Source organism: Ambystoma mexicanum, chromosome 2p (genome assembly GCF_040938575.1).
Source record: "Ambystoma mexicanum isolate Mex_15411 chromosome 2p, UKY_AmexF1_1, whole genome shotgun sequence".
NCBI classification, from domain to species: Eukaryota; Metazoa; Chordata; class Amphibia; order Caudata; family Ambystomatidae; genus Ambystoma; species Ambystoma mexicanum.
Genome location: NC_090923.1, coordinates 164,120,734 through 164,134,818, shown reverse-complemented (window position 1 = coordinate 164,134,818; position 14,085 = coordinate 164,120,734). Strand labels below are relative to the sequence as shown.

Genomic DNA, 14,085 nt, shown 5'->3' with positions numbered 1-14,085 from the left:
CAAAACACGCTGGCTTTTGTTCGCGGTCTTACTATTCCTTCCGTGGAGGTTTCACAGGCCTGGCTTGGAAAGGGCAAAGTTGCTTCTCTTCTTGTCACCCTCTTGATTTGTGCTGTCTTTTGCTTCCTCTATAAACTGCCGTGCTGAGTTAGCTCTCTTGTTGTGCGGTCTGCCTTGCTCGTATTGTGCTCTCGTGCTCCACCTTTTATCCCTGTGGGAAGGGAAAGGGCCGTCAGGTGTGTGTGATTCTGGCAAATTGCTTGACTTTGCCTGACGCTTGTGGTGGACATGTCAGGTAACCGGATCTGGTGTTCGTCAGTCTTCTTTCGTGGTGTGCCAAAGTGTTTGTGTAAGAAAAGGATGGGGGAAAAGGTGTTATAAAAAGGGAGATACCACGTCTCACCCGTCGGTGTCCCACTTCTACTCCCCCGAGGATCCCCCAGCAAGGTGAGTGAGACACCTTCAGGTTTTTCACAGGTGATAAAAGCACCCCATGACAAAAAAGGGGAGCGCCCCTGGGGGGCGACCTCTTTCGGGGCGAGTCTATACCCTATACCTTATATGAGGCAAAAAGGGACATAACGGCAGGGGAACTTCAAGAGAAGTCCCTCTGACCACCATAAAGAGATCAGGAAACCAGAAAGGTGGGGGTAGAGGTGGAATCAAAAGTTGAGGGGCCACAAAAAGCCCTAATATAGGAAGCCTGGTTCAACAGCAGCTCAAATCCAGGATGACAGAACGCAAATTGAGCCTTGGGTTAGACTTCATAAGAATTATCTCTTGGTATTAGGGACCCAACACTTAATATAGGTCTGTACTACACAAGTCGGTAGAGAGGCTCAGCAGCCAGGCTTATCTGAGGAGGGAGTTATGTGAGCTGTAGAGCAGTACAAAGAAATCAGTACATACATAGACTAAAGAAAACACTTACTTGCTTAGATTCACATGCTGTGCATAGTCCGACATCCAGACGTATCCAGACAAGCAGGGGGGGGCACTAACTCTCCAGGACTGTCCAAGCTGGCCCAGAACATCTGGAAGTGGGCTCTCAAACACAACATGTTCCTACTGTCACAACATGTACCAGGGGAACTCGATCTGCTAGCAGACAAACTCAGCAGAGACTTCCCTCTGCCCTGAGAGTACGAATGGCGGTTACACAAAGACATCGTCTTCAACGTCTTCACACAATGGGAATTCCCAGAAATAGACCTGTTTGCAACTCTGGAGAACTGTCAATGCCAAGATTACGCCTCCAGGTACCCCCAGAACCAATCCAAGGGGAACGGTCTATCGATACCATGGTCAGGGAAATTTGTTTACGCTTTTGCCCCCCGACTCCCTTTCTCAACAAGTTACCATGATACCGGTGGCCCCTATGTTGGCCAGACAACCTTGGTTCGCTCACTTGATGGAGATGTCTCTATCCCCTCCAGTGAAACTTCCCTGCCCGTACAACATGCTGTCACAGGACAAGGGCAGGACACTACACCCATGCCCTCAGACCATGAATTTAGCAGCCTGGCTCCTGAGATCATACAATATGGACATTTACAACTCCCGCAGAGATGCATGGACATTCTCAGGGAGGCTAGAAAGCCTAACACTCGTCACTGTTATTCTAGCAAATGGAAAAGATTTGTCATCTGGTGCAGGGGAAGGAGCATCAACCCAGTTGACTGCTCTCCCACACAAATTGTTCTGTACCTGACTCACCTACTTGACTCAGGCTTGGTGTTTAACTAAAGTCCATTTAGCTGCAATTTCTGCATACACCACTTCCCAACTTAAAGTGTCATGGTGGAAAGTCCCAGTTATTATGGAAGGCGTGAAGAGGAAACACCCTCCCATAGCTAACCCCGCTCCCGGATGGGACCTTAGTTATGTGGTACTAACCAGGCTCATGGGGTCTCCCTTTGAACCCATGCACAAAGCAACACTTAAAGACCTCACTCTTAAGACTGCTTTTCTAATAGCTATCACCTCCATTAGGAGAGTAAGTGAACTACATGCGCTCTCTGTACTAGACCCCTTTGTTACAGTTCACAAAGATAAGGTGGTTCTACGCACACATCCTAGGTTTGCACCAAAATGTATCTCTAAATTCCATGTCAACCAGTCAATAGAACTACCAACGTTCTTTCAAAATCCTTCAAACTTAGGTGAGAAGAGCCTGCATACACTGGATGTTCGCAGAGCAGTGATGTTTTATATGGAAAGAACTAGACCATTGAGAAAGACTAATCAGTTCTTTGTCTCGGTGGCAGCAGGAAGAGAAGGAGATGCAGTTTCGAAATCCACTATTTCTAGATGAATTGTACAATGCATCATTCTCTGTTACACTCTTGCTAAGAGAGAACTACCCTTCAAGCCAAGAGCACACTCCACTCGTGGCATGGGGGCTTCCATAGCTTTCATTGCAAATGTCCCTCTTGAGTCCATTTGCAAAGCGGCAACCTGGAGTTCTGTTCACACCTTTACAAAACACTGTCTAGATGCCCACTCTAGATCTGATTCCCAGGTGGGACAAGCAGTATTAAGACATCTTTTCTCTACTGTTCCTTCTCACAACCCACCTCCAACTCTGGGTACTGCTCGCTAGTCTATGCACAGCATGTGATTCTAAGCAGATTAACAAACATCAGAAGACAATGCATTACTTACCGTAAAAGCATTTCTGATGGTTGTATCTGCTTAGATTCACATGCGCCCCCTCTTCCTCCCCGCTCGGATGGAAGGAACTTAGACTTTCTTCTATATCTCTCTTTTCTGTACTCACTCACGTTTAATAGGCTTCCTCAGGGCGGAAAAAAACAATCTGAGGGACCTCAACGCGTGAGGGATTGTGGGTACACTGCACGTCACTATAGGGATAGTGTTACAGACACGCCTTGTCGACGTCCCCTTTTCCACTACGAAAAACAAAATGCAATACTCTGCAGTGACCACTGGATGTCGGACTATGCACAGCATGTGATTCTAAGCAGATTAACAAACATCAGAAATGTATTTATATATACACAAGGCAAACAAGCACATCTAAAATGCAGCAACTAACAATAACATTGAATTAGAAATTAAATCAAATTATAGATGGAACATTAAGGCAGGTGAGTAACTTTTCATATACTTGTCATACTCAGCACATAGAGTGATATCAGTTAAGGTCAGTAAAAGCACGTATCACCTTTGGAAAATTTAGTATGGAGAGAGCACAGCTAGCAACTGTTAATAACAAGTACTCTCTCCCAGAGGGCCATAGGTTGTCTGTTTCCCAACTATAAAAGTGTTCACAATTAAAGTTTGAGGAACTAGCATTGCCAAAGCCAGTACGATCAAAAGATGGGCCTTTGGGAAACCAGTAGAGCCAAAGTCAAATGATGTAAATCTTCAGAGGAAAGTTAGTTAACCAGTCAGTGGTTCATGGAGAAAGCACATTAGCTCAAGAGGAGCTTTCCCGATAGCACACAGGCTGTAAGACCTGCATAGTGGATTGGAGGTCAACTCCCAATGGAAGAAAACAGCACTCCCAAGCAAAGGAGCACCGAAAATGGCCTACGGTAAGTACACAGCTTGTCCTCTTCTAGGTGCCACGATGCAGATCCCGATTCCTGCTCCGTTGTCGTGGTTATGAAACGGGGGGCCTGTGATGGGCGTCTGTGGCAGCAGCAAAGGGTTCAGCGCACTGCAGCAGCTCTTTGTGGTTTTGGCACCTCTTTCTTAGCGCCAAGAAGAAACTAATATCACGATTGGATTCTCTTAGATTACTCGGTGCTGAACTCCTGCAAGGGGCCCTTTGGTGAGGAATTCCTCCTCTGGAGGTCCAAGCGGATGCCTGCAAAGTTTCAGTCAGATTAGATCTTGGGAAGATAATGCACTTGATGATGGTCCAGGTACCCCGGGTATTGGTGTTCTGCAGCCCAGAAAAGTCAAAGGACGTTGAGGGATGGCCCAAAATGAAGAAGGTCTTGAGGCCAATTGGTCCCACCAGCCTAAGGGAGGAAGTCGCCCTTGGGGTGTCTTCCCTGTCAAGATGAGAACAGGGTCAGCACAGCTACAGGGCTTCACCGGCACTTGAGTGGTTCTTGAAGGTGCTGCTTGCGTCTCTGCTCGTTTTCTGCTTCGGATTACTTATTCCAGTGGTCGACTCTGCCTGTAGTCAAAAACTCCTCACCTTATATGCTGGAACCCATCCATTCCCTTTATATGATATGATTTGGGGTTTATAAACACGCCAATACACAAGTGTTTCTAGGTGCAACAAGACAAGGGAGGAGAGACAGGGGAACGACAAGACAAACGATCTTACTAGGCCTTGTGCTATTCAGATGGTGCAAGTGCAACGAGAAGTGCAGGGGAGAGGGTGAGGGAAGAAGTGCAAGCAGAGGGTAAGGAGAGGGTGAGGGGAGAAGTGCAAGGAGGGGGTAAGAGAGGAAGTGCAGTCAGGGCAGCATGGCTCTGAGTTATTGCAAGGACGGCAGAGGGCCGCACGGGTGCTGTCCCAGACCGGAAGTGCTGGGTAGGCCAGAAGGCAGTGCAGGGTGACTGGGGAAGAGGGGAGGCGTGGTACCCTATGAGACTATGAGGGCAACCACGCCACCAGTCAGGATGAGTGGACATGTAGATTAGCAGAGGAGAGGAAGAGAGACGGAAGAAGAGAAGAAGAAGGTCTTGAGCAGCTTCGGGAACTTCAGGTGATCCAGTTCAAGTCTAAGAGGGGCAGGGAGGCCATTCCAGAGGGAGGGCTCTGCAGAGATATACCCCCAACTCTCTGTTTGGCGAATCGTCTGACCCGCAGAGAGTTTGAGGTAGCTGAGCGGAGGGCTCTAGAAGGACAGTATTTAGGTAGATAGTGTTGGATATAGCGAGGACCACAGCCCCAGAAAATGTGTGGATAATGCAGAGGGTCTTGAACTTGATCCTCTCAGTCGCTGGAAGCCACTGGAGAGATTTTAGAGCTGGAGAGATGCTGGCCCTGGGCTTGAGGCCAAGGCTAAGTCTTGCAGTCCTGTTCTGGATTAGTTGAAGATGGTGAGAGTAGAGTTAGGAAGATTGAGAAAGAGGCTGTTGCAGTAGTCCAGCCTGGAAAGAGCCAGAGCTCTGGAGACAGCGAGCTTCTGGGGGAAGGTGAGAAAGGGTAGGATACATGTGAGGAAGTGCAGCTGCAAGTGGGCCTTCTTGGCAAGGTATGTGATGTGTGGAGAGAAGGAGAAAGTGGAGTCGAAGATGACACAAAGGTTTTTTGCCTCACAGGAGGGGAGGGAGCCCCAAGAAGGCGGCCAGAGGGAGAAAGGAAAAACTGTCAATCACCTGGGGGTTGGCAGACCTCCAGGACAAGCATGTGCCCAGTTAGAACTGGTTTCAGTCAGGCATACCTAGAGACAAAGGACAGCAAAGTTTTAGGCTCCTGCCTCACTTCCTGCCTTCCTAGACACACTGGAGCCTGGGTGAGCGTCAGGGCTGAAGCCCGCCGAAGGCAAATCTCACAAAGGACTCAAATCTACTTTAAACAATAGAAGAAAAGCACAGAAAGGAACTGACAAACTAGAAATGGTGAAAAAGACAGGTGCCATTGAGAAAATGGTCACCCATGGGTGCTGTACTGCAACTGAGAAATCAGTCCGCTAGGAACCTGCACAAAAGGTATTAAAAACACTGTCACCAGCCATATAAGATTTGTCAGTTTAACAAAAATTTACATGAAAAGTGGGAGGAGTGACAACATAAACCCCCAGCACCACACATAAGGTGGTGTGTGCTGGACCCTCACAGAGAAAGTTAAGTAAGATAAAAGTTAGCTTACTACTCTTGGGAACTGTAGCTCACACAAGAGAATGTAATGAAACATTAAAGAGAAGTCGACGGGACTCCTCAGGGACACTGCACAGAGGGTGCTGAGGGTCACAAAGTAAAACACAGATGCATGTATTAAACCTATGGAGTTTACCAGACTCCATAAAACAGTATGAATACAAATCCCAGTCAGAGAAAACAAATGAGTGAGTGGCAAAAAGTTCCACTCACTCAGGAGATTAAAATAAAAAAAAGTCCAGAGCCAGCAAAAGTGCTCGGGGTCTCTCAGGTTAAAGGGAATTAACACATCAACTGAAAATTCTCCCTAACAATCAGGCTCCCGCAAGGCATTAGGGTGCATGGATTAGAACAATTTGCAGTCCTGCTAATAGTGTTCCTCCCTCGGAGAGTAAAGGCAAATTCTGTTGATGTCAAAGACAGACATTTCTCTCCCGCAATCTGTGCAGGGCTTAAAGACCAAGGCTTATTGAAGTGGGGCATAAAGCAGTACAAATCTTGTAGAATGCCGTTCCTGAAGCATACCGGGCACATGGAAAAAGGGAACTGAGACAGATACTGGCCCTGAAGTCCTGTCTGGTGCGCAGAGGCATCAAGTGGAGCAGAGTGGTAAAATGGCACCATATCCTGTAGCTACAGTGTTAGGTTACATTGTCCCCAACTAGAAACATCTGGGAATACCAGGGAAATTAAGGGGCACCTTAGGTAGTTTCTACCTTGTGGTGCCATTGGGCTCACAAGGAAGCACAAATGATAGCGTGTTGAATCTACAGCAATACCTGGATGAGCGATAAGCCGCATCCGAGTAACGTGATGTAGATCATCTCAAAAAAATGTGTTCATCAGGCTGCCAAAGCAGGCAAAAGGGGATTTTATAATCAACAGCATACACTCGCCAAGTGCACATCATCAATATAGTTATTCAAGCATAAAGGAAATCTGTTTCATTACATCCTCAGTACATTACCCCATAAACAATTAATTCAAAAGTTAAGGAATTTCTGCCAAATTTCATTAAATGTAGTCAGTGCTCCAGATAAGATTTTGGGGTGGGAGTATTTTACTCCCTATTTTTAAACTTTGAGAGTAAATGTGATTTTAAGAGAGTAAAAATGACTTTTCTCCTTTGCAAGAGCGTAAAATGTATGCAACACCCTGTTGATGTGTGCAAAAACTGTATGGAAATCATTACTAGGCGGCAGCTTTCAGCATTGTGACAGAATACACCTTTCATTATTTCTCTACGATCTAGTCATTTGATCTCTCCTGTATATATTTAAATGTTGAAAACGCAAAAACCTAGCCAATTACACAATAAAGCAAGCATGAATTGTATTGTGTGTTTTGAGGTTCAATAGCAAATTTGTCTTTTGATGTTTAATGAAAGTCCTAATTTCCTCAAGCTATTACTACCTGATGGTATGCCAATGTTATGATACAACAGTGCAGAGAGGCAAGCATTCCATGCTAAATTCTAAACCTAATCTCATGGTCAAGTGGTTATTTATGTAGCGCTTTTGGCAAAGCGCTGTACATTGAACGAACATATTTATAACAATTATCCCCATACCGAAGTCGGTACTCCTTTATCGACCTCGAAAGGAGGAACGGCCGAGTTAGCCTTGGCGGGAATTGAACCTGCAACCTACAGGGGTTAGGGGTTATTCTGATTCTAGGTGTTATCTTGAACTAAGTGTTACTCTGAACCTAGGTGCTATTCCCAATCCAGGCGCTATTCTGAATACATGCTACTCTGATCCAAGATGTTAATTGGTACACTGGCGCAATTCTAAACCTAATGCTGTGCTAATTGACAAACACTTACTATGACCACTTTACTTACCTGTACCTGAGTCAGATGCCAATCTGCAACCTTGCACTACATGGATTAGGTAGTATTCGGCTACTCCAAGCAGGCCGCACTGTCCACTGCTAGATTTCGACCCTAGACAGGACGCACACTGCACCTTACCCCCCTCACACAATGTTCCTCCCGGGCCTTTACTCTATACTACTGAGAACCATTCTCCACATCACCAATTCCACATGCCTGCCCAGCTCACCCCTTAACTTGACCAGCCTAGGCACCGCATCACCCACCCTCACAGAGCCCAGCACCACAATCATGCTTAGCCTACTCGCTCCCCCATGCCTTTCGGACAGGCTGACCAGATTACGATCCAGACTTCCAAAAATACACGAGCCTAGAGCCAGGGACTCCACACAATCCATACTCACACACCGAACCTCCATCAGCTCCTGCGCTAACCTTACGCTAAAAAAACCCGAACCTAAACCCGTCAACTCCACTACAACCAACAATAGAGCGCTCATCACAGCTACCACCACCACCCCTGCCAAAGCCAAAACCCTACCTATAAAAGGTGCCCTCATCAACGCACGGTCCATGATTGCCCATGCCACGGACATCGCTGATCTCATTTTAGCTGAAGATCTAGACTTCCTAGCCATAACAGAGTCCTGGCTTCATGCAGCCGCAGGCCCAGCCCTTTCGCTAGCCATCCCCACTGACTACACCATCATCCGAGCGGACAGAACTGAAGCTAAAGGCGGTGGTTTGGCCATCATTGCCAAGACCCACCTTAACATCAGACTCAAATCCGCCACACACCACCCATCATGTGAATCACTTACAGCCAAACTACCCATCGCTAACTCCCAAACAATATCCATTCACTTACTATACAGACCGCCCGGACCCCCGGGATCTTTCGAGGAAGACCTCAATGCCATCCTTACCAACAACCTAAAAAACTCCTCACAATGCCTTCTCTTAGGAGACTTCAATTTAGGCTACAAAGACCCCAAAGACAATCAAGCCACTCTCATCAGCAACACCCTGTCTGAACTAGGCTTCACACAAAAAGTAACCAGCCCCACCCATAACAAAGGGAGAACCCTTGATTGGATAGCAGACTATAACTGTGCCGTATCGATCACTAACAACACTCCCCAATCCTGGACCGACCACCACCTCCTCTCCTTCTCACTTGAGGCCTCAAGCCCTACAACCAACATGGCACTAGCCCCAGCCATCCACACGAGAAGCAAAAAAAATATCACCGTGGAAAAACTGATCCCACTCATTCTTCCTACACTAAGCCAACTCCAAGACTCTAATCCCTATGACCTCGTAGAAGGCTATAACAACACCATGCGCATAGCCTTAGACGCCATTGCACCATTGAAACTTAGAAAATCCAAACCAAAAAAGCACCTCAACCAATGGTTCTCCAGCCATCTTAAAACCCTTAGATTGGAAAAGAGTAAACTGGAACAAGTCTGGAGACAATCTCCGACTGACCACAACAAACTATTGCTTAACAAAATAACGGCCACCTATAAAAAAGAAATCATAGCGGCCAAACAAGAATCCTATAACCTGAGAATCTCCCAATCCAACTCCAGCTCCAGAGAATTATTTACTATCCTGAAAGAATTGGAAACCCCGGTAACAATCCCAGATACTTGCGTTAAAAACAAACAATGGTGCACCAGTATCCAAAATGCACTAAACAACAAAGTCACTGGCCTTCAAACTAAAATTAAAAATAAGAAAGACTCCCTCACCAATCTTACCAACCCCATCAACGCCCACTCGAGCCCTCCACCCTCACACCACACACCTAACTCTGCTCGCTTCAGCTTTTCCAAAGTCTCTTCCCTCGAAGTAGAAAAAATAATTCTTGGCCTTAAACCCTCCAACTGCAAAGGTGACCTCTGCCCCCCACAAATCATTAAAGACGCGGCACGAGACCTCTCGCCATTCATCACCAGACTCATCAATGCCTCTTTTTCCTCAGGAACAGTCCCCAGTAACCTTAAAGAGTCCTGGGTCCTCCCTCTCCTCAAAAAACCCTCCCTTGACCCGTCCATCCCAACCAACTACAGACCGATTACCACCGTCCCATTCCTGCTCAAGATACTAGACAAGACAGCATACCTACAAATTCAAAAGTATCTTGAAACAAATCACCTTCTAGGAATAAGACAATCCGGCTTCAGACCCCAACATGGAACTGAAACAGCCCTGATAGATCTGAAAGCCCAAATAGACGACCTGAGAGATAACGGGAAAACTGCATTACTACTCCTGCTAGACCTCTCTGCGGCGTTTGACCTAGTTGACCATAAAATCCTATGTAATCATTTAGACTCAGCTGCCCACTTTTCACAAGAAGCCATCAGTTGGATTGAGTCATTCCTCAACAACAGATCCATGCGAGTCTTCTCCTCTTCTGCCGCCGCCGAACCCATCCCCATTACATGTGGAGTCCCACAGGGCTCGTGCGTCTCCCCCACTCTGTACAACGTGTTCACAAAGCCCCTGTTTGATGATCTAGACGGCCTGGGTATCACCTACACTAACTACGCCGATGATACACAGATCCTCATCCCGTTGACGGGAGATTACAACCAGGATTTGGCCTTGGTGAACAGGGTGTATCTCATCATCCAGGCATGGATGGCTTCGCACAGTCTATGCCTGAATGATGACAAAACTGAACTCATCATCCTTGGTTCTACGTCCAACCTAACCAAACTCGACCACAATTATGCCAACTTCATCATAGATGGGAACCTAATCAAGGTTTCGAAAGAAGTAAAAACCCTAGGAATATACCTCGACTCCTCCCTAACCTTCCACAAACAGGTTAGCTCGATGGCATCCTCTACGGCCTACACATGTAAGCTCATAAGAGCAGCCAAACCCTTCCTCTCCACCCACAGCTGCACTACACTTGCCAGAGCATTGGTATTATCCAAACTGGACTATTGTAACGCCCTCTACATAGGAGCCACCAAACAAATCACCAACAAAATTCAGACGCTACAAAACAACGCCCTTAGGGCAGCACTCAATATTCCCAGGAGGGAACACATTTCCGATATCAGGAAATCCCATAACTGGCTCAGCACAACAGACAAAATCCTGCTTAAAGTAGCATCGCTCACCCACAAATGCCTGAATAATGCTGCCCCACGCTATCTGGCAGACAGAATATGCAAACACAGCCCCATCAGACCCACCAGAACCTCCAATGCTAATCTGCTCACCGTCCCCAGGTTTAAACGCACTAAAATGGGTGGCAACAGCTTCCAGGTGAAAGCACCCCAACACTGGAACTCCCTACCACCATCGCTCAGAACTCCCCAACCTTACTCACTTTTTAGACGCAACTACATCCATTGGTTAAAGAACACGAACCACTAACACCTCTAACACCACACGGCTGCTCTCCGCGTTGCATGCTTTAAGAGAATCTGTAAATTTGTAATACTAAACTTGTATATATTTGTAATTCTTTAAATACATCTACTGCATTCTCTCCTGCCAAACTGTACACATGTTCCTTCATCGTCACACTGTAATTATGTAATGTAATGTATAATTATGTAATGTAAAGTATAAGCATCCTGTAACCAAGCTTCGAATCACCTTGCTGCTCATGCGCCCTCATACCCTCGGGTCTGGTGCGCAATACAAATGAATAAACTAAACTAAACTAAACTACAGATCACGCACAGATTGCAGTAACAAGCGCTCAAATGGCTGAGCTATCGTATTGTCTTACATCTTTCAGAGGTCAGTAAACTGTGTATTGGCTGAGGTATAATAACCACAGTGCCTAGATGTTGGACGAACCACGTATGGAGCGCTACATAAAGTTAAACACTGATCTGAATCATCACAGGGATAGGTTTTGCTGAGTTTCTATTTCAAATACAAATGTAACTTTCATTTGTTGGTTTTTTAACAGAGCTTGCCCTTCCTGGAGAGTCAGGTTTTAGATGTTTTTATTGTAGTCTTGAAGATTTGAGAGGCTAGAACACCTGTGATTGAGTCTTTGCTCACCCTTGAGCAAAGACTCTGCTGCCACTGGTCATTTATAATAATGTACCCCATTGACTGCAAGGTTGAATGAATGTAAACTAGACTGTGCATAGTCATCATTTTACACACTGTTTTTATAATTAGAGTGTAAATTAAATTATAAGCGTACAAATGATCTGCCTCCGCATGATTATGCACACAGCACCAGAACTCTGGAAAATACCATTGTGTAATACTGGTTTGCTTTCACTACAAAATATAAATTCTAAGTTGCATCTTTGTTTTGCATCTTATTAATTATAGAGTCCTAAAATGCTAGAAAAATAAAAATGCACAGTGCTTCTGTTTGCTCCCCACACAGCACAGCAGAAGCTGAATGGAAAGAAACCATTCCTTTTATCACAGTGTGCAGTTTCTTTTTTTGAAAGGCTTCAGAGAAATACATTCTGTTTCAGAGACTTTTCTCCATGCCTTGAATACATTCATGTAGATAAAAATCAAAAGAAGCGTTCTGTTTTCTGTCAAGTAATCTGACCTTTACACTGCCCTCTGCTCTAACCTTGTGTGTAAATGTACACAGGAAAATAATAAAGCTGTCGTATTTCCAAGATTTTCATGCGTAAAAAGGCTTAGTACGCACCTTATCTGGAGGACTGAATGTAGTGCTTGCCTCGGACATGGCACGCAACCTGTTGCTTGGTCCCGATTGTGGAAACCCCATCCATACATCTTGAATTGTCTGTTTGTTCTCCGGCTCGTTAGTATTATCCCCCCCCCCCCACATGCTTCACTTGTTTTCAGGACTAGTTTTAGTGGGGGGTAGGCCAAACACATTGTTGAAAATAAATAGTAATGGGTAAGGTTTCAAATGGGTGCTAAAGATTAAGTTGGTTCTTTCAAAGATCTCAGACCATTCATACCTCGCTTTTCCATAGATAAAAAACATGCATTTATAGTTAGTCCCAGTAGCTGCCCAACTTGCGCAAACACTGCTGGCTTATGTTTTATGTAGCACCAGACGCCAGCAAAATGTACAGCCTCAAATTGCCCAACTCCTCATGCATTAGTCTATCACTCCGAGTGTGACATTTTTATTTGTATCTAGCAATAGTGGCTGTGTCCACCCAGCAAGAAGACGTGGAGAAATAGACAGTTCCAGTGAGAGATTGAGCATGATGCAAAGAACCAAAATAATAATGCAAAATTAAAAATGCAAAACTATGCAGAAGTTTCTGAATTGTTCTAAAACCTTTTTTACAACAATACACCAAGATATTCATGTTGCTGTATTTGAAAAGATAGAAAGGAACCACATGGAAAGGGGCAAGAGTCAATTTTTTATGTAATCAACAAGAAATATTCACGTGCACTGAGGAGATTAGCTGGTCAACATGTGCAAAAAAAGAAGGATCTTCAATTACAGCCTGGAAGAAAATCAAACTCATAGGCAAATGGAACCCATAAATGACTAATTCCCATCTTTCTGTGCCTCACCTTATCAATAGATGGCAAAGGATTGAAAGCAACCTTTCTATTACTTAAAGATCACAACAAAGTAAAGATCACTATTTAAGATATAGTGATGCTGAAGCGCGCAATTGTTTTACCTTTGATTTCATGTGTATGCATTGCCACCCACGTGCTTATTTAATTTCTTTTACAAACATAACATTAGTTAATAATGCATACATCATAGAAAAAATGTAAGTGAATGCCTTAAAGCTCTAGGTCGCTCTAAGTAGAGGGCCAAGACCCAAAATGTTCTTAACTGAGATCCCACAAAATTCACAGTATTTGCAAAGTTTATCAATAATCTCTCCTTGCAGCAGGCTAATGGATGAGAAATTTCACTTACTCATGCAAGATAAAGTCTCACTTACACAATCCCTTCCAATTAAGTATCTGACCACACTTACCTTCCACCATCTTTGTCCGCTACAAAAGTCGGGGTAGCTATCAGAGGGCTTCTCATGTCCTTTCTGATGTATATTTTTTCCGTTGAAGCTGCACAATTGGTGGGCTTCTCCCGCTGCACGTCAAAAGGCTTCCTTTCACTCTGAACAGCTATATATGATTTTAGAAACGAAATTTGTGAACAAGTAGAACATATTTTGGACACAATTTCTAAAACTTGAAAATTCTGCATTAAACCTACCATCACCCATAATGGCTTGTGATGCTCATTTACTGAAAAACTGCTTCCTCAAAGTTTAAAATCCCAACCCTATGTCTAAGAGGTGCACCCTCTCATCTCCTCGCTAATCCCCCATGGAATCTCCTACTAAACCAGGGTCATGTAAAAATAATTCCCCGTTGAGCATTGGTAGGTGGATGAGGGTGCTCATCAGTCCAGGTTCTACTGAAATCTGCAGCTTACCTATTACCAAATATATACTGTGAGTATCAGATTCAGGCAA

General features: G+C 45.0%; 1 protein-coding gene across 4 annotated transcripts in view; it reads right to left on the bottom strand.

Annotated features, from left to right (window-relative positions):
* Nucleotides 1-14,085, bottom strand: part of NR2C2 (nuclear receptor subfamily 2 group C member 2) — an 818,284-nt gene that overhangs the window by 600,409 nt on the left and 203,790 nt on the right. For all 4 annotated transcript variants that reach the window (XM_069643419.1, XM_069643421.1, XM_069643422.1 and 1 more), the window contains one exon: nucleotides 13,585-13,732. In XM_069643419.1, coding sequence (XP_069499520.1) covers nucleotides 13,585-13,732 — 148 coding nt within the window. The remainder of the gene's footprint in view (nucleotides 1-13,584; nucleotides 13,733-14,085) is intronic.